Here is a 24,483-nt window from a genome sequence, read left to right on the forward strand (position 1 = left end):
CTCCCTCGGAAGCGACGTAAAATCAAAGTGGATTTGACGAGTCTCCGTTACAGTCCGCCCACAGATATTTTGCGTCTTCAAAATCATAAAATTAATATCTAGCAATTAAAGAACTCGTAGCACGTCCCGTGCCCCCCACTTGTAAGCGACAGAACCCAGATTGGATTTTACGAGGCTCTATCTAGATGCTCCTGTATTAAAATTCACCCTTAAATTCGTCGGGTTTTCAAAATCGAGAAATTAATATCGGACTATTAAAAATGTCCAGCATACCGCATCTCACTCGGAAGCGACGTAAAATCAAAGTGGATTTCACGAGGCGCCGTCCAGATGCCCGATTAAAATTCCCCCAGAAATCTTTCGCGTCCTCTCGGTCATGAAATTACGATTTAACAATTAAAAACTCGTAGCATACTCCGTCCGCCCTCCCTTGGGAGGGTCACAATGCCAGGGTGGATTTCCTCGGCTGATCCAGCCCGAGGGAAGGATTACCGCGAGGGATTTGACTCAAACAATGTCGAAAGGTTTCCATTGATTTTTATTACTCGAGGCTCGTCCCGTCCCGGATTCCCTCGGGTTCTATGTCCAAAGATTTCCAGCAGGGTGCGTAGATTTCGAGTCGGCGCCGACAGATGGGGCGACGCTCGCTCGTCGCGAGTTTCCCTCCGGATTTCCCGGGAAAACCGGTGGAGGTGGCTCGGCGAGCTTCGGCCGGTTTCGGGTGGTTCCGCCTGGGACCGTCCGGGCTCGGGTGGCGCGCGGTTCGCGCGCGCTCGAGGCGCCCTCGCGCGGCTATGTCCGGTGGCAGGTTTCCCTTCGGAGCGCGCAGGCGCACCGCGTCGCCAGTCCCGTCCGCGGTAGGGGACGGGAACCGAAATAAATCGAACGACGCCGAGCGGATCAGCAGTACGGTGCACGCCAGGGGACGCGACAGCCTCGCCGTCCGCGCGAGCTCAGTGATGGTCAGAACGAGCCGTTGCACTTGGGTGGCACGCGCGAGGACAAAGCCGTGAGATCCGGGCCGCCACGTCGGACTCGTCGGCGTCGACCGAGAGGTGGCCCGCCGGCGCTGGGCCACGGGCACCCCTAGAGGGCCAAGTCTCGGGGAGGCCGCAGCCACGGATGCATATGGAGGTGCGTAACCCCGTTTTCCCTCGCCGAGGGGCGGCGGGGACGCGCGTTCTTTCTCTTCTTCCCTCCCTCTCCCACGCGCGCCTCTTTGTTCTCTCGGACAACGGACTTCGGCGAAGGGCCGCGTGGTGCGTCGACGGTCCCGCGGGTCGCGTGCCGAGGGCCCTAGAGCGCGCGCTCCGATTGGTCGCCGCTGCCGGACTCGACCAATCGCGCGCCGACCTTTTTTGGCCCCTGCCACCCCGGGAGCCCAAGGCGGTGGACCTCGCAGGGGAGGTCGCGGACCCTCCGAGGAACTACGCAATAGACGCGACCGCTCGATCGCTCGGCGACTCTCGCGTCTTCTCAGCTGAGCGGACCGACTGTCAGCTGCCAGGGGACGCGCCTACCCGACGCTTCCCTCGGCCGGTCACCCTTGGTTACCAAGTGCGCGATTGTCGAGATCGCCCGTGTTTATGTCTATTATGGTTTACTTTCATGGTTTGACTCCATGGTTTACTTAGACAGATCGTTTCCATGGATCATCTCCATGGTTCACCTCCCTAGACGTGCATTGTCTAATTTAAAGCGCGGAGCCGATATATCCGGCAGGTTACTCGACTACGCAAAATGCTGACATCTCGCCGTGGGTAACCACTGAATGCGTTTATACGTCCCGTGGTTTAAGGAAATTACGAGTAACGTGGAATTTTCATGAATCCTGCGGTCACGGAAGGAAGTCGTGAACTAATTGCGCAGGCGATCGTCCTCGCATCTTTTATGCTCCTGGACGTGCACGTGTGGTTTGCAGGAACCTTGAGTGTTTTTAAGATAGCAATTGTTTAAATAAATCGGTGGTGGTCGCGAGGACCTCGAGTCGCTGCGGCGGCTCGACGCTCGGCGACTTTCTCGCGGTTTGTGTACCTCCTCAGCTGACGGGTGCAGTCAGCTGGGCCGCGCAGCTAGCCGCCGCGCAGCCACGGACGCGCAGCCATGGCCGTACCTACGCGCTTCTACGACTTTGGACGCTCCTCCCGGCGCGCGGCCCCGTTCGCGGTCGGTCCACTTTGGATTCGGCGAGTGCAGCTCGTGTATACGCACAAACGCCACCCCTTGAGGTGATTTAGCCTCCCCCTCGGTGAAAAACCGACGAGAGGTTGAGAATCACCAAAAGGGAGGGGGGAAACTCATTAATTCGGACTCGAGACGCGTCCCTTGTTCTCGATGCGAGATAGTTACCGCGTCTTTTCTCGTCGGAAATAACCGCTCCATGGGTATCGGACCATCCACGTTAACGTATCGAGACCGGAGCTACGTGCATGGTGTCGCGTACACCACGTACGCGCATAGTATCCTATCTAATCTATGGTATTCCACGCCGCGCGCCCAAAACACGCGCGTTTATCCCGGGCCTTAAATCCCGGCCGTTTTATGATGGCGCGCGCGGGCGTAAACGACGAGTGCATCGGGCGTTTCGCGAGTGAAATTCGTTATCTCCGCGGTCTACGTCGGGCGGGGTGAACGGCCGATCGTCGAGAGACGCCTCGGGGGAAGATCGCTCGCGCGCCATGTTTGATTCGCGGCTGTTGCATTCGCGCCGCGCCAAGGTCGGGAGATAGCGACGCCACGCGAGACCGCGGCGCAGAACCTCTTGGGCGAGGAACTTCCTTGTTCTCTCCGCTTGCGCTTTCAATTTTAGCCTTACCTGATCCTTTTCTAAGGCTAACGAGTTCCGTCCGTGTTTTCGATACTACGAGTTTCCCGCGTCTCAGCTTTGGGAACTCTGGATCTCGATTTTTCGGATTCTCACTTTTTCCCGTTTTCGCATTTTCGTATTTTCGTCGCGCGGTCCGCGCTGCTCCCTGATTGGCCCTCCGCTCGTCAGCTGCCGCCGCGCGGGCCAATCAGCGAGCAGCTCGTTTCGGAGCCGCGGCGTGACGACGGCTCGTCAATCCCAGACGTCGGCACGAAGCGAAAACGCTTGCTCGCCTCTCGTCAAGGGTTTCCGAGAACCGAGAGCGATCGGAACGCCTCGGTCACGAGGCGCGCGCCCTGCTCGGGGTCCGTTCTCCTCGAGGGGTCTCGCAAAACCGCCCGCGATCTCCCGAGTCGCGGGCAAGGTTAGCCCTCTCCTGGGTTTTCGAGGTTACGGCACCGAATCGGCCGACCGAGAGAGGCGGTCACTTGGCAAAGTCGCAACGGCCGCGACCGTACGGACCGCGTCACGTGACCGGCCCTCCCGCCATATTGTTTTTCTCCTGGCGCCTTAAGGTAACCGCGCACGTAGCGATGAATTCCTGGAAGCCTACCCATACCGATGTACCCGATGGGACTAAAAATCGTCACGATTTATCGACTTTAGAAGTTACCACCCTTGGGCTCGTTAGGACTTCAATTTTAGCGTTGAAAGACGTCTTTTCGGGGTACCGTAAATTGATTAGTCGGTCAATCCTTGATTACGGTTAACCTTGAAATTTTAGGTCGTGCCCTATCGTTGATATGTATATATATAAATCGAAAAAAATATATATATATCCACGTGCGCACACACACTTTCTTAGGTAACTGTAAAAATAAAAATATAGTTCGGAGACGAGGAGAGAAAAGAATAAGTCGATACGGGAGATGGTCTAACAGGTCTCATTTTTATGGCGGGTTCCTTCTTTTTTGTTCCTCCGTCTCCTCGGTCGACCAGGAACGGTATATTACCGCTCCAGTGCCATTTCGATCGGACCGGTCGTCACGTCCGCGCCTCGCGACGCCTTTATTCGACGCCAATTGACGCTAATGTCCGCTGGTGCACCCTCTCCTTTGTGCGGGCACTCGCGATCCACCTCCTCGTCTCGCCTTCGCCGAGTCTCTGGAGGAGCGACGTGTAAATCCCGACTTTTCGCTTTCCGGCGTCCCGTTCCTTCCTGCCCCAGAGGCGGCGGCACCGTATTCGCGATAATTCGGGACGCGCTCCACTTGGAGCTGAAAACGCGGCTGAGTCGCACACTCCGGTTCGATATATCGACGGCCTTCCGTCAGCTGATTGGCACCGCGCGGCCTCCGGGGGTGTGCATGTGTTTCTTTTTTCCTTCCCTTTCTTTTCCCCCCTTTTTTTTTTTCCAATTCATTCCCGATCCATCGGCACGTGGCCTTAACCTAAACGTCGCGAGATGGAACGTCGGGTTTACAGAATGTACCCAAAGAAAAAAAAAAAAAAAATGACATTTGCACTTTTAATAAAGGACGGCAAAATTGTGTTGAAGAAAAAGAAAAAAAAATTTTCCTCCTACCGCGGTAAAAATCTTCGCAATTATATCGAATCGTAGATACGTGACCATTGGGGAGCTCTCTTTAGGTGAAATGCTTGATATTAATTCGCAAGTGAATTTGTCGCAATAGCCAAACAAGAATATTCTTGTACCCGAACGATATAGAATTTGTTCCTCGGAAGGATATTGCAACTAGAAATGGAATTTATGCTGCCCGGGGGACGCAATCGATTTTTTTGTTTCTTGTCGCCGGTTCAATTTCAATTTTGCCGCGGCGAGAAAAAAATTCCTTGTCCTGCCTGCAAAGGGTGTCCAGGACTGATCGAATAGTTCACTTCTGGAAATCGAGATTGCGAGCCGCGACGTTTCCACGAAACGAGTCTCTTCCAATCCCCCCGGGGAAAAAAAAAGGAAAAAAAACAAAGTGTATCGCTAACGAGCCCTTATGACGGTTACATAAAGAATTTCCCGCGATAAATCACGTTCCAGAAAAGAAGCCAAACTTGCGGAGGGGGAGAGGTCGTCTCGAGATTGCACGGTCTCGGCGGCCGATCGAAAATGGAAATATCTCCTTCGGGCGGTAGAATTTTCCTTTTCCACGTGGCAAATTCGACGTTGCGTAACGGCCGAGGTGTGCGTGATCGCTGGAGAGAGGAAGAAATATGTGGCTCGTTCGCTCAACGAGGAGGGTCGGGGGGAGAAACGGCACGAGTTTCGAGAAAAGGGCGGACCAACGAGTTCTGCGCTATTTTCGCCCTTCCGATGACGTAGGACACTCTAAGAGCCCCTCAGACCGATTGATTTTCCCGCCGACGGGGAAATGTCGCGGAAAATGACGGGTCGGCGACGTCATCGCCGGATAGAATGGCCGAAGGCGGGGAGAAATTCGATTTGGCGGACTCGCCCCGGGAATTATGGAACTCCGCAGGTTTTCGGAAGGGCTTTCGGGGATACGCGAGACTTTCCCGTTTTTCCATTTTTTGTCTTCCCCCCCCGTCGGGAGAATCGCGGCCCTAGACGGCGTCGCGACGCCGAAAGGCCGAAAAAAGAAGCAGCGAAAGAGAGAGAGAGAGAGCGGGGCGCATCGACCGCCGAAGGACGCCGACCCGAATAACCCTAGGGGCGTCCTCGCCTAGTAACATTTGCCTATCGACTTAATTAGCGCTTTACAAATTGATGGGAGGCTAATTGAAGTCCCCGTCGGGATTTAATCGCGGCTCTTTGAATGACACATTCGAGAGGGAAGGGGCTTACGGTCTTAAGGTGATACGGAAGGGTCATGTGCTATATATATATATATATCGAAACGTCAAAGTGTTTATAAAACTTTCCTCCAAATACGGTGTACCGAATCATTTGGAACGTTAACACATGATTACGGAGGCCCTAAGGAAGAACTCGTGAAAATTGATTTTCCAAAAGAATTTTTTTTAATCTTATTCAGCCTAGACTAGAACTAAAGTCACATTTTTTTTTTCTCTGAAACGTGAAATCTCACGAGCATCGGGTTTTTCCTTGGAGCCTCCATAATCACGTGTTAAAGTTTCGATTTATTCAGTGCACTCAGTTTGGAGAGAAGTTTTATAAATACCCTTTTACGGTTTATATGTATAGAATTAAGCTTTCATGTCACTTCAATTGCGAAGTATCGACATTTAGGGGAAATTCGGAAAGTGTGGAAAAGCATTAGAGGGCGATACTTAGGTTGGGAAAGGTTAGGTAAGGTTAGGTGAGGTTAGGTGAAATGGACGCGGGAGATCGACTCGCGTCGGTAAGGGAGCGAAAAAAGAAAGGGAGGGCCTTCGATGTGCTCGCGAACGCGCTAGACGGTGTTTCGGGAGGGGGGCGGACGGCGTCGCGACGCTGGAAATCCAAGATAACCGACAAAACTGCGGGGCTCATCGACCGACGAAAGGATGCCGACCCGAATAGCCCTACCCCCCTCCCTCGGCGACTGGGGCTCGCTTATTAACTTAATGATCACCACACGGTGACTTACCGCGACTCCGAGGTATAACGGAGTGTCCGTGATTTTGGGGGAAAAAAACTGAACGAAAGAAATCTCTATATAGGAATTACTTACGTGGTGGACCATCGAGCTCGCCTTCTGTATAGTTTTGTGCCCCTAGGTTGGGGCTAACGAGGCGAGATGGCGCGGGGTCGCGAGTTCCACTTTTGAGGCAGGTGTTTCTAGATGCGGGGGTCGTCGCGACCCTAGAGTATCGGGAAGATAGAGAGCGGCGCGCATTGACCGGCGAAGGACAGCGACCCGAATAACCCTAGACTCCACAAACCGTGGCCTGCTCTCTCCCTCTCGGGGTGTTTATTTAAGCCCCGCTCGCAGCCGAGTTTCTGCGCCGCGACCGTGATTCACCTTTAGCGTCGGATTCCATAGGTCTGCGCTGTTCCAAATTTTACCCGCGGTTTCCGGCCGCGTCGCCTCAGACCCGACCACGAACCTGGAAATGTCTAGAAGGGCCGCGGAGGTGCCATCGGCCTGGTAGGATACATGTAACGCCACGAACGGTAGGATACATGTAGCCTGCGAACTCGAGCATTCAAGAAGGCGACTCGAGTCTCGACCTCGGTCTCGCGTTTGATTCTCACACTAGGTGAAAAGACTCGCACATGCGAGCGCGTTCACCTCTCGCGCGCTAATCCAAAACAATGGGATTTCCATGAGTCCGTTGACCCCGCCGGGAGAGGGCGATAACTCGCACCTCGCGTCGTCTGCATGGCCGAGTCGTTTCGTCGCGGGTAATTTCGAGACGGGCGCCAAGGTTGCCGCGTCTTCCCCCTCCACCGTCGCGACGCGACCTACGCCTCGGCCGCGATAACGCATTTCGAGTCGCACTAAGCGCGTCGCGTCGACGCGTAGAGGTGTTTCCCAACCAATTCCCCTCAACCCAAACAAAACTAACGCGCGAGGTCAAAGGCAGTTTTCCTTTATTCGACATCCTCCCGCGTCGGCGGCCATTTTGAAAATCCCGCTTCTTCGAACACCCACCCTTGTATAATGGATATGTATAATGCCTTGAGCGTTACATACGTCGAGGCTGGGCGCAATGTCGAAGCCTAGGGTGGGAATCGGCGTCCTGGACACGCATGGCGTGCACATCGGAGCGCTCCGTTATCTCCTTTTGTCCGGCGATAACGCGTGGGGTCAGGGCTCGGGGCGCATGCGCGGCCCGACAGGACTGGGCGCGCAAATGCGCGAACCTGTTGGAGAGGAGGGCAGCCCGGCGCAGCTGATTGGCGCGCCAGCTGTGGCTGCGCGCGGGGACTGCGCAGCGGGGCCGCGGGGTGGGGGCAGGGTCGCCAACTTCAGGGTCCTCGCGGCCCGCGGCTAAGCAGGCAGGCAGGCAGAGCGACGCTCTCCCCTCTCGGGGCAACTCCTTGCGCCTCTCTGCCCGTCGAGTGCGTATTTCAAGTTCAATGAAAATCATTTCCCCCTCCCGACACTCGAGGCGACGCAACTCGTTCCCGAACGCGCTACGCAAATAGCCTCGGATATGCGTTTCTCGTTTCGCGAGCGGAAAGCCGCCATCCGTCGGCGCTTTTGCATTTTCGAGCGCTCGAGGAGGACTCTCGACTTCTCGAATCATCGAGAGGGGGGCAAGAATGCTTTCGAGTTAAAATCGGAGCGGCCTCTGGCACGCGGGACATCTTGTTTATAAATAGGCCCGGGAAAAAAAGAAATGACCGATCTAAAGGGCGCGTCTCTCGCCGGAACTCCTTTCAGTCGGCTCGCTATTGTCATCGGCGATTCGAGATATCTCTCTCGATCTGCGAGGCTGCGGAAACGATCGCTCCACGGCGTCGGGAAGTGCCGCGAATGCCACGTGAATCATTGAAGACACGAGTCGAGCCAATTGGCCGGCCTTGGCGCAACCGGCGCTAACAGGAGTCCGGGAAGTTTCCCTCGAATCGATCTACTATCGATCTCGACGAGATGCCCGTCATCGACTGGCCACATTGCCCCTCGTACCGCGTACCGAAAGAGATGCGCTTATTGGATGGAAACGCGGCTTCTAAGCGCGGGAAATTCATTTCAATTTGATTCTTAACGAGTACTGGGTGTAGTATTAAATAATTGGAGGCGTAATTTAGAGGGCGACGCGACGGTTGTATGGGCGAAATCGGTCCTTTTTTTAACGGCACACCCGCGCGCGTTGCGTGCACTCGATAAACGAGTCACTCTAAAAATAATAACGAGTTATATGCCGATGTCGCCGATTACGCAGTCGAATATCTCCTTTCCCTCGGCTCGATCCTATGCGCTAGAACGCCTCGTCTCGAGGCATTGTATAATGCGACGTTGATCGCTGGCATTTTCTTTTCTTTTTTTTTTATCCCCTTAGAAAGAACGCCAGGATGGACGTATCCAGGGCAAGACGTTTCTCGGCTATGCGGGTCCCGATAAAATCCACCCGAGGCCGCGTCCGGGGATATTTAAAATGAATTAATCGCGCGGCGGAGTGTCGATCTAGGCATTTATATAGCCCCGCTCGCGTTATCTTCGAGTCCCTTTAATCGGGTGTACGTTAGGCGGCTATTTTTAGAGGACCGAAGTCCGTTGCCTCGGTCCTGTGCAAGCAGAGATGATGCGTATCTAGTGTACTCGAATTTGAGGTTAGGTCTTGACGAACCTCCGAATTTTCGTGCATTCCTCGATTACATGCAAACACGGATATCTAGTGTACTCGGATTTGAGGTTAGGTTCGGACAAAACCCGGAATTTGTATACGGGGCTCGGTTCCATGCGAGCAGAGATATCGAGTGTGCTCGAATTTGAGGTTAGGTGGACCTAACCTCGGAATCTTTCCCCATTGCTCGGCTCTGCATTCAATCTGCAGTCTACTTGGATATGTAGAGATAACACGTTCGCTCTCGAATTTGAGGTTAGGTGCGGCGAACAACCCCTGAATTTTGGAACGACTCGCATCCTGGATTGTCAGCCGCGAGTTTCCCAAATACCGTCGACACGCGCATGCGCAAACGATAATTGCCCCCCCCTGCCTCGCGATGCATCCATTTTTCCTTGGCGCCCTCGCGAGTCGATTTAATTTGCAATTCGAGTGGTCGAATGTCGGACGGTCGATTATTCAAAATCGAGCCGCGTTCCGGCGAGGCCGGCCAGCCTCGAGTCTATGCCGTTTTCCGAGCTTTCTAATATAATAAGAAGGCACGCACTGGACCTATTGCGCGACATGCAGTTCGACTATCTCGAAAGAATTGCTTATCGGAATCGCCGACTGACGTCAATATATAATGGGACTTGTCGAGGACGCAAATAACGCGGGATACGATTCTGACGCGTTAAATGCGAAAATGTAAACAGTCCGCCGTTGTAAATAAATTCCTAGACCTTTTCCCATATTTTTTTCTTCCCCGGGAATTATGTGCAAAAGAAATCTGAAAAATATCTGAGGTGTAAAAAAGCGTTGCCAAATACGTTCTCGTTTCCTGGAGGACGCAAATAACGCGGGATACGATTCTGACGCGTTAAATGCGAAAATGTAAACAGTCCGCCGTTGTAAATAAATTCCTAGACCTTTTCCCATATTTTTTTCTTCCCCGGGAATTATGTGCAAAAGAAATCTGAAAAATACCTGAGGTGTAAAAAAGCGCTGCCAAATACGTTCTCGTTTCCTTTTTCAATTACAAGAATCGTTCAAATCGTTTTATTTTCCCTTTTATGAAACATGGAAATATCGACTATTTTTGCCGAACTTTTTTTCGCGGAATTAATTGCAAAAGTCATTCAACGAGAGTTTGCGTTAATAGACCCTTTTGGCAGGAAATATAAACTCCGTTTCCCGAGGGAAATGTCTAATTGCCCGGAAGGTCTCTAGTATCCGTGTTTCCAAACACATCGCGCTACCTGGACTTTGTTATTCCGAGGTGTCGGGATTGTTTGAGGATGTTCGGTATCGCGCAATCGATAAGATTCGGTATCAGTTTCCTGCGTACCTCCTCAAACTCCCATTATGTGGGTGTGAACATTTGTATATAGATTGGTATACGTGTGCGATCGTATATACAGTATAGGCGCGTCTCTCTCTCTCTCTCTCTCTCTCTCTCTCTCTTGAGAGCGCCTCGTTATCTGAAATTTATGCCGCTTCTCTCTGCCGTGTAAACATTTGCCATTGACCTTCCCTTTTGTGGACTCATTGTCGGCGGAGTCGTTTCTTTTTCACGGCCAAGGTCCTCTCCACCAGCTGGAACCGGGGACCTCCTCGGAATTCGGCGTGCAAATAAATTCCACCATCGAAACCCGGCCACGACGCACTCGCCTTTTGCGCCCGACACTAAATCCAATCGAATGTACATAAAGGAAAAAAAAAAAAAATATCCCAGACATAATCCCACCGACCCTGATTGTTATCTCATAATTTATGCACACGTATAAACACGCCGTATCCAGTCCTATGCATTTCTTTACAGTAATCGATACGGCTTGAATAACTAATAACTATACTTCGGATCGCTTCCATGCATACCTCTACTAAAATATTTCGACCGACGCCCTTAAGGTGATATGAGAGGGGCATTCTATGTATATAAAATGTAAAAATGTTAATAAAAGTTTTATAAAGAAGAAAATTTCACGAGCACCATGTTCTTCCTTAGGGTCTCCATAATCACGTGCTGAAGTTTCCAGCGGCTCGGTGCGCCCGGTTTGGAGAAGTTTTTTTTTTTTTATATTTTGACGTTTTGTACATAGAGGACGATTCATATCGCCTTGATAATACCTTAGAATAATTCACATTGTCTGGAATTAATTTACGTTATTATTTGGACTAACGGAACCGGACTGGCTTTCTAGGATGAATTTAAATCTTTATCGAGCCGCTTGATACGAGTCTTATGAAAGTCCTGAAACGAGCCAACGCCTCGGTCCCGCACTTGCGTAATTAGAGCCGAGATTAATGGCGCGCTGTCGCGGATCGGACGTTTAATAAAAATCCCGGCCGGAATCGATCGGCAAATCGTTTCCGGCTAAGGTAAAAGCGTGCCGATTATTATCTTACGGGTGGGGGAAAACTCGAGCCGAAAGAGTCGCGCACGCATTTGTCGCGCGGGGTTTATAAAAATAATATGCTCCCTTTGCCATTGTGAAAAAAGATATGTGGGGCGACCTTTCCCGGCGATGCACGCGGCAACGCTCTGGTTAATGCCAAGGCTCTCGGTGGGAGTGTGAATGCAAATTTCATCGAGGCCTTGAGAAAAATTGGCGCCAGCTGCTTCGCGATCCTCCTCCGTCTTCGGACGTCGAACGTGAAGAAAGTCCGATAAAAAAGTCCCGGCGATCGTTGCCTGATTTCCTACGACATTATATTTTATTTTTTATACACAAAATTTCCCCTCCGCAAAAAGATGCTCCTACGGGTCGTTCAACGGCGGAGACGCGTTTCCGCGTAATCCGTTTAAACCATTGACCAGTCACGAGCAACTATATTCAATTTGATCGCTTAATCGACTCAGCATATAACTCGAGTGCATTTCATTAGGGCGATGCAATGGCGAAAGGGTGCGGGCGAGTGTCACTAAATATAGCTGATCGTTCGGAGCCGCTATTCGGACGTCTTTTTAATCCGCTCCGATTATTCCTCGAGGCGCATCGCGGGAATTGAAAAATTGTAAAGTTAAAAAATTTCCAAGGGATGCCTTAGTGAAATTTAAATTTAAATAGGATTTTTTCCATTTTCCTTATCCGCCTTTTTTTTCTTTTAAATCTATTTTAGACGGGAGAAAATCGGCGTGGCTTATCTCGAAATAGTAGTTTCTCGGCTGTATTAACCGTGCATAGTTGCACCTCCTTGCCGGGTATGCAACACCCACCAAAGCAACTGCAATTGCAACGGTGATGTCATATGGCAATCGAAAGCGGCTCGGCTCGATCGTTTGAAGGTGTTAGCTCGACACGAGAGCTGAATGCAAGCCGGACAAAAAGTCGGTGCAGGCGTTGCACTTTTACCCTCTTCTGGTGCGGCGAAGTACCGCGAAGTGTCAACTCCCGCGAGGAATGCAACCTCGTGTCTTCGATCGAAAAAACGGCACCTTGAGCACTCCTAGAAAGGGAAGAAAAATCCAATTAAAACGAAGCCCCTAATTTTACTCGATCTACTTTCGGAACGATCCATAAAATGAGGCTCTTAAATTTCCCGTGAAACAATCGACATAAAAAAAAAATCATAGGTAACGATATTTAATATAATAAATAATTCATTCTCGGGACATAAAATTCTCTCGTCGATCCAGGCAGGTGTGAAGAAAATTGGTAGGAAAATCAGAGTACAGCGATCGGGAAATTTTGGTAAATAACGATATTTAATCCAGGAAATAATTTATTCTCGCGGTGCAAAATCTTGTTATGAGTTCAAATGTATCGGGGAGATCATTGAGATCATCGCTCGATGATCCTTTGTCCGCGGAGAACGAGCGCATCGGACGTCGCGATGACTCCATGTCGACGAGGGTGACACCCGGGAATGACACTCCACGTGAGACATTTTTCTAGGCCGATACGTCTCTTTATCCTCTCGAAGACGGATCGCGCTCGCTCCTCGACGAAGTCTTTGTCGCAGGCGTTTCAAGTTCAAGTTGATCCACGTTCGAGCGGCGCACGCACGGGCCTCCGTTCAATGTCGAACAACAACCTCTCTTTACTGCGTCTCGGAAGACTCGTTATCTCTCTCCTGGTGCGTCCTCGGTCGCGGCAGAGCCGGTAGAGATCCCCGCTCTCTCCCCCGAGCCCCGGAAAACCGGAAACAAGGAGAGTAGAAACATCGCGTCAGGCATACACATTAATCGGCGGGAAATCAGATTAATCGCCTCCAGGTGATAATTTCGTTAATTAACAATTGAGCCTAGAATAAAATTCGGTGTCTCTACGCAAGATTTGACGTTTGTATTAACACTTTCTACCAGGATTTTGTGTATACCTATTTCGACCAAAAGGCTTTGATGACCTGGATGGAAATGATACCGCTAAATAAATTTAACAATTATCGTACGAAAACTCAAAACATTAATTGAGAAAAAATTATTATACCTTGAAAGTAATTTCAAGTTATAATTTTAAAAGGGGTCTTTTGACACCTTTGGTAGAGATAGTGTCTTCTTATAATTCTTATATCGAAGGAGCGACGTCTGTCGAGGTTAGGATTTCAAAAGCCTGGAATTTTTCATATGTAAAGTAGATATTGAACTTAGAGGGACGCATTTGTATACCCGAGGACATGTTACTTGTATCGTATTTTTTAATGGGTTATTACAGTTCCTTATGTGGTATCCGAGACGGGGAAGAGAGGTTGGGTCGCCCTCGGGTTGCAGATACATTTTTCCCACGTTGCTTAGCGTAATTCGATAGACGGCTCGTCGCGAGCGTCCGATTAGGGTTTCAATGGCACTGCACCTGGCTTTGCCTTTCGCGCTATCTTATCAAACGTCATGCGCGTCGTAAAGAGGCGGCCTCGTTACTTTTATTCGAACAATGGAGCGTCTCTCGGTGCACCTGCCAAGGTGCATTGTCGCGCTTCCGGGTGGTACCCGGCTCGGCTGCAATTTTCCCCTGTCGAGTCGAAGGGACGCCATCTTGTCTCCCCTGTTAGACAGAGAAAAGAAAAAAAGGAAACGGTCCCGATAAAAAATGTCTGCAACCGCGCGAGGTTAATCGCCGAGCCTGTGCCGTATCGCCTTTCTCGACTCCTCGATTTCTCACCGAAGCAACGCGCACAAAGACCGCGAGGAATGATTTTCATCCTGCAGCTTCGCGATAAGCGAGCGCAATCGTAATCGTCTGGGAGAAGCGAAATGACGATAAGAGCGAAGACGCCCTTCGTTTCCCATTTTTTCGAACGACCCTCGGAAATCGTCCCTGCCGAATAAAAATTCAAAATAACGAACACGTGTCTTGTAGCGTCCTTGGGCTCAACCTGTACATCCTCGATTTAACGTCTTCCTCCTCGAAAGCCTCCCCTTGCGAGTAGCGTGTACATAAGACCGAGAAAAATCTATCACTGAGTCAAGGAAATACTTTTATTATTTAATAAAATAACTGTCGGACTCGAGCTCGAGCAAATTGGACGCAGCGTTTCTTCGGAATGATATGCAAACTTTATATGTATATATACTTTCAGTTTATCTCGGTCCAGGTCAATTATTCTTCGAATTGACAAAATATTTTCGTGAGTTGAATATCTTGCTTCTCGGTTTAAGAGGCTTTGTTATCTCGTGAATTCGCATTTTCACGTTCTCACTCCCCGGGGTATCATTTCTGGGGAGTGACCACTGTTGAACCATCTGATTGGAGCGAGGCGGCCTGAAGAACATTTGAGCAACATTTGGCGATGGCCAATGCGAAGCACTTTTTCGAAGGAGTGTCCTGCACGTGGTTAGGAAATAGCTAAAGAAAGGACTGGGAATTTATGACCCCGATCAGGGGGTCGTCAAAGTGGCCGCTTCGGGGTCTGCCATGGCGACGCATTTCCAAAAGGGCATCGTATGGCTAACAGACATCGCGGACCTTCTCCAGGATTCGAGGAAGTCCTGTGCCGACCTGGAGAAACGAATCTTTGGGAAATGCTATCCTGAAGTCAGCCAATCAGGGCTCGGCATCCCAAGTGCATCCCTTCCTATGTTTCGACAGAGGAAAGGGAAGAAAGTGCACCGAGAATGCAACTTTCCATATTTTTTAGGATTCAGACTCAACTAGGGCTTCGAACAATTCGGATGTTTCCTCTCCGCATCGGGACTTAGAGCGTAACCTCTCGCGTATTCTCCATCCGTTAGTTTATTAGTACAATAAATTGTTGTGGTTTTTATTTAAACTCATGCGTGGTGGAAATTCAACGAACTCTGAATTTACGCGCCAGGAGTCTATATCAGCGCTCATTTTCAAACGGCGCAAAACAACCACGGTCTATGGAGGGTGGAGGGTGTTAACCAGGGTTGGTGACGCGTTGCAGGTGTCCCCGACCCGGCGGCGTCTGAACCAGCTCGACAGCTGATCGTCGTGCGGAGCGGCGGTGAACGGGCCCGCGTCCGCACCACCGACCCCCCACTCCTGCGCCCGTCACGGGCCCTGGGCCCGACGAATCAGGGGGCGCGCCGACCTTGGGGGGAGGGGGCCCTAGGGCCCCGCAAGACCGGCGGGGACCGGGGAGGCTACCTTGGCTCCGGGACTCTCCGCCGGCAAGGGACGACGCGCCATCATGGTGAAGACCTTTCAGGCGTACTTGCCCTCCTGCCACCGCACTTACTCGTGCATTCACTGCCGCGCTCACCTCGCCAACCACGACGAACTCATCTCTAAGGTGAGCCGCCCTGCCTAAGGTAACCACGGACTTCTATTACCACTCGTTCCGCCCGCTGGCGGGTGTCGTGCTTCGCCATAGATCTAGGAAAAAAGGGACGTCAGGTGTCGCCGCAAGACCGGGTAAATTGCAAGGACTACCACGGTCGCATTTACACGAAGTCAAGTTTGCGCGACCAGTAAACCAGTAACGCACAACGCGATCCTGCGTTTAGGTATCAAGTTTGCGCTGCGTTCTTTTATTCCTAGATCCGTGCACTTTTTCTTTTCATTTTATTTTATTTTTTTTTAAGAAAGATCATGACGCAGTCTCTCGGTCGGCCGCGTCGCTGACTCCTGTCGGACTGGGAGGGGTTTGGTTTTAGCTTGACATCCAGCGGGCGTCACACAGCGCGCGTCGACCAATCGGCACTCCGTATAACTACTCCCAAAAAAAAAAATAATAATTCATCAACCTGAGAAATATTTCTTTAAATAGCACCGAAGGGAATATCTTGTCAATTCAAGGAATAATTATTCTAGCCGAACCGTTATTCTTTGAATTAACGGTATATTGACAAGATATTATTTAGTACTATGTAAAAAAGATATATCTTCGGTTTAATGAGAATTTTCTAGGCGTAGTGCCACGGAAAATGCGCTCCGTGTGACACCCGACGCACTCTGTGGGACTCCACCGTTAACCAAGGTTCTCAGGGGCGGGTGTATCTAATCAGGCCCCTCGGTCTTCTTTCTGTTTCAGTCCTTCCAGGGCAGCCAGGGTCGTGCCTATCTCTTCAATTCCGTGTAAGTTGGGCGCCACTTTAAAAGTTAAAAGAAAAAAAATAAGATTACCTGCCAATATGACGGTTTTCGAGAAAGTGAATTCACGTCTTCTGGTTCTGTTTTTCAGGGTTAACGTGGGTTGTGGTCCCGCGGAGGAGCGAGTCCTGTTGACGGGCCTCCATGCTGTGGCCGATATTTACTGCGAGTGCTGCAAGACCACCCTGGGGTGGAAATACGTGAGTCCTTGTTGGTCCCAAACCTAAAACATAACCTAAAAGCAGTGCTGCCCCCTGACGCGATTGTAACGGATACCAGAGAACATCGGAAAACGGGAGAAAGTTCATTTATCTTTTTATTGATCACTGTTGATATCAGCGGATTAAAAATTACCATTGTATTTTTTCTTCCAAAATCTCCTCTAGATGGTGAACTCTTGTCATTCACTTGGAAATTAGTGAAAACTATTTCATTGTTTCAGAGCCGATTGGCTCTGATTTCATATAATAAATAATAAGGCGATTCGGTAACAAGCGGCCGTGGGTCTTAAATTTGTCATCTCTAACGATTTCCAGGTGATGTCAAAGGTTAAAATACATGATTTTCTGAGTAAATATCCCCTCGAGTTAACCCTGGTAGATCTGTTTCGATCGGCACGGCAGTTGGCAGCCCTGCTTAAAAGAAACGAGAAATTAACGAGGCGCCATTACGTTTCCCAGGAGCACGCGTTCGAGTCGAGTCAGAAATACAAGGAGGGCAAGTTCATAATCGAGCTGGCCCACATGATAAAGGAGAATGGATGGGAATGAGCGATCGCCGTGGAGTCGGTGTCGGTCGCGGTCCCGGGCGGAGGAGAGCGACCGGGCGACGTCGACGCCATCCTGAGGAGCCTCCTCCCCGTGCCCCCCGTCCCGCCCCCGACGAGCCACCAACGAAAGTCTGTGATTTCATTTGTGATTTCTAATCTTAGTAACGTTTTTGCGTTTCTCCCTCGGGACGCGACGATTTCCGGGGCCGTTTCTCACATCCGCCTTTGATTTCCTCCGACACCGACTCGAGCTCGGCCACGGGGACGCCGGTCCGCGACGCCGGCGGATCGTGGCCCAAGTATTGTAAAGAAATTATTTTTCAAAAAGCGACACACGTACACAGAGAGAGGGAGAGAGAGAGAGAAAGGAAGAGGAGCAAGAAGAGGAGGCGAAAGAACGTTCAAGATAGAGCCAGGACGCGAAGACGACGAGGGCGCGATGGCGCCGACAAGATGGCCGCCGTCGTCCTCGCTCCGAGCCGTGGGGTGCCCCCCAACTGATTTTAATTTATTGCCGAGCCGCGATAAAACAGAAATTTTAACGCGCGGGGCACCCCATACGCCCACGACGTCACCGACCCCCCGGCGAGAAGGCGGCAGCGTCGCGGCGGAGGGGAAGCCCTCCCGGCGGGTCGTGGGGTGCCCCCGACGGATATTCGGGTCGCCGCCCGTTCGCGGCGATTCGAGGGATTTTACCGCAAGGGGCACCCCGCACCTAACCTACGTCACTGAGCCCAGGCAAGATGGCGGCGGTGTCGCGGCGATCGAGAGCCAGGGAGTCGTGCCGATCCCCGAAAACCTCGCGAAAAGGGTTAACACCCGAGTAACGTTTCTAGGCCTCTGGGTCTGGACAAAATAGCGGCGTCACGGCGACCGGGAAGAGCCGGAGGAATCTCGCGAACAGCCTGGTTGGTTATCGTTACAACGCCTCTGGGTCTCGGCAAGATGGCGGCGGCGGAGGCTCGGCCACTGGAGGGACCTGATGACAAACCGCGGACGAAGAACTCGAGACTAGCGAGTCGATTTCGACTCGTCGCCGGTTACGAAGTTCGATCTCACCTCACCTGCCCAGGGTGCACCCGAAGGCCCGAAAGGGACGACCCGTTACCTGTCTAAGAGGATATCCGGCCAATCTCACCTGTCGCGGACTTGGACGTCCCGAAACAGCCGGGGAGGTGATACACATTAAAATCCGACTGAAACCGGAGGCATCCGGCACCGACGACCCCGAAATTAATTATTTATACAATATCGCCACCTTATGTGGAATTCACCATGAGCGGAATGTCTGCTGTCTGAAAAATCGAGTATCCTAGCAGCGGCCTCGCTCGCCATCGATCGTCGGTCATCGATTACGAGGAATATCTATCGCCGACTGGAAAATCGATATTGGAGTGGAATCATCGATTGGAGAACTCGTCCTTGCCTCGATTGCGTCGAGACACACACTCTCTAGGGTCGACCGAATTCTCGGGTCGACGTCGCTCGTCCTCGAGCACACTTTGGACTTGGAAGAGAAATCAACGGGACGGGGCACCCCCACGCCACTGGGCCGACGCCAGCGCCGCTCGCGGACTTCGCCCGCACGAGACTGTCTGCCTGCCGCGTGTCTATCATTGGAATTTCACTGCCGATATTCCTAATATTAACGTTTAAGCCGCGCTGCGCCGCGCGTAGGCGTCACAGCCGTAGACCTAGCGTTAGCCTACATTATAGCGTACTAAAAGCCTATATAATACGATATTATAGGACTCATGGATGTAGGAAATAAGTGTCAGAGTAAGAGCGAGAGACGGTAGAGGTATCTACAGGGTGTGGCGAAACTCGATCACGATTTACACGTCTCTATCAGAAATGCGGTCAGAAAATCTTGTATTAGGTTGAGGAATAAGTTTCCGCCGTTTAATTATGTTACGTTACGTCAAAAACTACGGGAACTTATTCCTCGACCTAATACATACTAAAAAGAAAAATTGTACGTCGGTCTTCGACTCCATTTCCGACGTGAATAGAAACGTCTAAACCCTGGCCACGAGTTATCTACACCTTGGGTATACGCATATATAATCTCGTCAAATATATGTACATATATTCGACGAGAACGAGAAAGAGAGAGAGAGAGAGCGAGAGAGAAAATTATTGGGAGAGAGAAGAGAAGAGAGGTCCAGGGTCGGGTGTTCGAGTTTACGTTCACCATGCCTGCCAAACAGTCTATTCGTCTGCCAGTTGTCACTATTACTATTAAATATAAACGTATAAAGGGCCCGGGCCGTTTTCTACGAGACCATCGGGGATGGTGGATTTGTTTTGACCCCTTCCCTGATGAACTTCTCATCGGTCGGTCGAAAAGCATCACATATTTTAATTGTCCGTAGTGAGTATTTTTTTAACGCGCCGAGGGGGACGGATTACGACATTGAAAGGTTTTGGGCACAACGGCTTGGCGAGCGTCAGGGAAGAGGTTGAACGCTCGAGATGAGTTCAAAGGGATCACCAGTTGTTATTTTGAGGGATCTGTACCGAAAACGAGGGTATTCGAGATATGAGCCCACGAAGAGAAAATCGGCGAGGCAGGAGTTTGCGAGAAATATGGTCGACGGTTATCGTTTGCGCTATGTGTTAAGGCGATCCGCACTATCGGTGACAATTTGACGAGACTTTGTAACATGGTTAGATGATTCATTGTTCAGACTATTCGGCATGGATTTTCATTATGTTTATCTTATGCCAGATGGGGTGAACAGTTGTTTCGAATTCGAGTCGGTGAATTCTATTCGACGTCATTGGGGTGCATCGGCCTTAAAAGAAATCGTCGGTTGGAATGTGCGTAGCTGGCTTTTATCGGTTTCTCATGAATGGTGTCATTGTTTGTGACAAACGACTTCAAGAGTCGTGCGAGTTTGTCGAGGATTTTCTTGTTGCAAGTCTAACTCTCGATAAACTCTCCTCGCGAGAAGTTAGCGTCCTCTTGAGTTACCTCGAGACTCGATTCATCTCCTCGTCGTTGATGCAAGAAATTCTGCACTGCGAAACTCGGAGGATAATCCTAGGAAGGAGAGACAGCGGTTTCTCTCTTCGTTAATGCCGCGTTACTCGGGGTAGGTTGAAGTAATCGGTTAGCGTGGGTCGTTTACATTTGTCAAGGGTGGAGTAGAGGAATCGTAGCTGGCAGGGAAAACATGAGGAAAACTTTGAGAACTTTCCATGTGGGATCTGGTTTGTGACACGCGTCTCTCCATTCACTGATATAAGACACTTGCCCCCGGGGTTTTTCTCGCGTGCACTGAAAATATGGAAAATCTATTTGAATGTGTGTTATCGTATGGAGGGATGGAAATTACCACTAAATGAGACAGGTTCACTTTAGCGCACGGGAGAGGAGCCCGGAAACGGGAATCGAAAGAGAAAATGAAATATGCCTTAAAAATCCAAAGCGGAGGCCAGTGCTCACTACTTCTAACGCCGATCTCATTTGTACATATGCGACCGAGGTTTGGCGATTTGCACCTCTTGGCTGGCGAGCATTTATTGTTTCGGAAAAGTGTAATTTTTTTTTTTTTCCCGGACCGGTATTTTGTCGCGGCCAATTTTTTGGACGCGGACACGATCCCGCTTCTAGATTGGCGAGTCGCGACGAGAGCGGATTGGAAAAGAGGGGAAAAAAGGGAGACTCCTACAATTCGCGGGATTAAATAATAAATCGACCTTGTTCTTAAATCTGCGAGTCGACTGTTATTATAATCGCAGGGTCACATCGTAGCCAACTCGAAGACAGATTCCATTAGTTCGGGGACATTTAGCCAGGCAACTCTCTCTCTCCTGTGCAATTTCAGTATCTCCTTCGCTGACCTGGACTCGGTTGGGCTGGTCGAACATATTTTTTTTACATTCATTGAAACAGAATTGGAATGATAAGTGCTGTAAGGAAATATCATTGTAATTAGGTACAAATGAGGAAGTAGGTCGCGAGGACATTATTCATAACTTTCCTTGATGTTACGGATTAGCAGTGCTCGTTTCACCGGTACGTGCTCTTAGGTGCGTAAAGAAACAGACAGTTAACCTAAAAGTGGTCCAACCGAGCCCTGGTCGTCTTGTCTTTTGTCTTATTGTTAACAGACAGTGCGTGGACGTCGTTACTAATGTTATTTGTGAAAGATAAAGTTTTCTACATGCGTTCGATGTAGAATCGGGTCGTTAAGAGTGAGAGTACTGTTCTGTCGGAATATGTATATTTAACAGATATATTTGCAGGTGTCGTGTCTTGACACCGGGTTTCCGTTTTAACTCGTTTCGGTTACTTGTCTTTTAATTTGGAGACTTTCCGTATTGGGGGAAGTTGAGGTTATGGAGTTGATCGACTTATGCTAAGTCTTTACAGAGAGTGCTCAAGAGTGTTTTGAGCAGAGCTTACGACGTTAAACGATATTAACACTTGAGTTTAGACTGAAAAGTGATACGTGTCCGTATTCGTTGTATTTCGAATTAGAGAGCCAAGCAAGTGTTGTGCAAGTTGTCCTAACCTCAAAAATATAGGTTAGGTTCCTCGTAGGTTTCGTCAGATTGAAGATGCAATAAATATTGACACGACTTGGGCCAGTCAATCTTTTGAGAAAGAAACGGACGTATATATTCGAAAATTTGTTATTCAGTACATCGGACGGAGAATTTCAAAGTGTACCATCATTTATCAACTTCAAAGTGGATCGATTGGTCCTCAAATAATGGGATTATTCGCAAAAAGCCAGTCTACGTTGTACTGTTCGTTAATGGAAGTAATATGAATCAATCTACGAAGTGGATAATGCCGAATCATAATATATGAAGACTTAACGTGAAGCTGTAGTGGGACTACAAACACTCGGCACGTAGCTAAGTACCTTTTATTTGCATAAACAGTATGCAGGTAAAAGTTACATAGCCACGCCACAGTTTATCGATACATATATCTGTATATATATTTTATGTTAAATAATTGTGCAGTCTAAATTTTTGCAATGAAAGTACAAGATGGATCTTTGTAGGCTAGACGTTGCTGTGGATATATATTTCACTCTGAAAGCAGAACAAATCGATAAATTTATAAATGTTCATAATGTAGAGTAACGTATCCATCAATATCCCGATACGACAAAATTATATAGGTTATTCTAGATGACAGTGAAGGAACGATATGCCGAATAGTAGAATAGTTTGACATCGGTTGGAGTATCGCGGGTGTGATGGCTTTATTTTGCACATTTTTTACCACTGTAGACAGACTGGATTCTCTTAGAGCAGTTGCAAAGGTTTTCCGCTAATATACAAGAAATGGATTCGATATTAGGCGTAACGTAGATGGGCAAGAATTACACCATGGGATAATATTTTTTATTCGGTGTGAGACAAAGCGTGTCTTACTAGTTTTGACGTGTAGAAATCACATTCAATTGTTAACGCCTCGCAGCACATTTAGGTTTTCTTTCTCCCTTTATAATGGGTTGCACAGATGATTTGTTTAATGGCAAATTCAATGATACTTTTAGAGGTTACTTTTGGCGTTTCTGCATGAGTTTTAACGGCAATACATAGATGCAGTACAGCAGTTTTGTACACCACGTAGTCGTCTAGTTAACAGAAAGTAGGGCGTAGAAGAAATTTTTAATCTTGGTGAATAATACGGTGTGCAAACCTTAAGGTATTCATTCGAATTACTAGAGTTTCGTTAAATTTTCAAACAAAATGTTTGAGAACAACGCAGGTTGTTTGGTATGGCACGAGACTTCTCGATAATGATACAGCGCTCTATAGTGTCCATTGCTACGCACTGCTCAGAAGATACGATCTCTAAAGAAGAAGATGCAAACGATCATACACCCTCGAAAAAAGCTTACTACGCTAGGTCCATAAAACCAAGGTCATGCATTTCTTTCGTTCACATTCCCAAATTGACCAAAATTAACCTGAATTGTAGACACACTATTTTAGACACCTTTCAATCAGTTGAAAATCCTGCATTCAAGTTAACAATGCTATCACCTGTGTTATCACCGCCACGACTTTGACATCTGGGAAACTCAGAAACTAGCTTAATTCGCGAATAATCCCGAGTTCAACAGCCCGGTACTAAACTCATCAGAGATCCGAACGCGTTCAACAAAGGCGTCCGAAGTGTCTAAATTCAGCGGATATGAAGATAAATATATATACATATATATATATACACATATATACATATACTATGTACATTAGCCGTTTCCGAAATTTCTCTCGATCTTAATCTCTCCTATTTATTTTTGACAATTAAACGAAACATTGCGAGAGTACGATCGGAGGTCTCAGAGATTTTTCGTAAACATCCGTTCTCATCAGCGAAGCTTCGAAGGAAGTTTTCCAGCTCTGAAGTTGTCATTCGAAGAACCTCTGAGTCTTACTGCGAGCCATTAAATACAATCCGTTTCAAACGTTGCTCGTATTTTATTTTGTAAGTAATAAAAGCAAAATCAAACTCGCCGATAATATACAACTTATCGTTACATACTCATTGTTGTACTCGTTTGAGGTTAAGTCATGTTAGGAATTGGGAAATTTTAGGGTCTTCGAGTTTCCTTTTTTATTACTCTACCTTTATTAATGTGAAGTTTGCGAGAGGAGTCAGTGGCTCTCAGTCGGATAGATTGGAGCTGGGAGAGACTTGGAGTTTCGCCAATCGGATTTCCCAGTCGACAAGACTTGCGTTCGTCTGATGAGCCAATAAGCGTGTATTTTCTCCACTGCGTGAAATGCGGATCGGTTGTGACGAAGGGCAAGATTATTCCGGAGTACAATACGGCGAAACAATAAGGTGATAATGGCGATTGTCGCGGGAACGAAGAAACGGCGACGAGTAACGTAGGCATGCGTGAGACTGCAACGCGTCTTGTAAGAATTAAGTGTGAATGTGGAGTGAATGAGTGAGTCGGCCTAAATCCTCACGCTGTCTCTCAGAGAGTACTTTTTTATATTGATGTGCCGAGACCCTCGCACGGGAACACACGTTATCACGTATTCATCCCTCAGTGAGATGCCTTCTCACAGCCCACTAATTTCTCCCACACCCCCCGGAGCCCATCGATGTCCTTCACCGATGCCACCATCACCCACCGCCATCGTCACCGTGCAACTTTGCTTTGTAAGACATGTTCGTAAGAAAAATAAAAAGAATATTTACTCGACAGGCTGTCGAACTGCTATGCGAACACCCC

At 49.2% G+C, this 24,483-nt stretch overlaps 1 protein-coding gene across 1 annotated transcript; it reads left to right on the top strand.

The window, feature by feature from the left end:
• Window positions 1–917: 917 nt before the first annotated feature.
• Window positions 918–24,453, top strand: LOC105695657 (protein yippee-like 1). Its single transcript, XM_012417425.1, has 5 exons — window positions 918–1,134; window positions 15,344–15,691; window positions 16,433–16,476; window positions 16,583–16,691; window positions 17,172–24,453. The coding sequence occupies exons 2-5, from the start codon at window positions 15,590–15,592 to the stop codon at window positions 17,259–17,261; spliced, it is 345 nt and encodes a 114-aa protein (XP_012272848.1). The 5' UTR covers window positions 918–1,134; window positions 15,344–15,589; the 3' UTR covers window positions 17,262–24,453.
• Window positions 24,454–24,483: the final 30 nt, after the last annotated feature.

This window comes from Orussus abietinus, unplaced genomic scaffold (assembly GCF_000612105.2).
Source record: "Orussus abietinus isolate OABI.00-Male unplaced genomic scaffold, Oabi_2.0 scaffold4, whole genome shotgun sequence".
NCBI classification, from domain to species: domain Eukaryota; kingdom Metazoa; phylum Arthropoda; class Insecta; order Hymenoptera; family Orussidae; genus Orussus; species Orussus abietinus.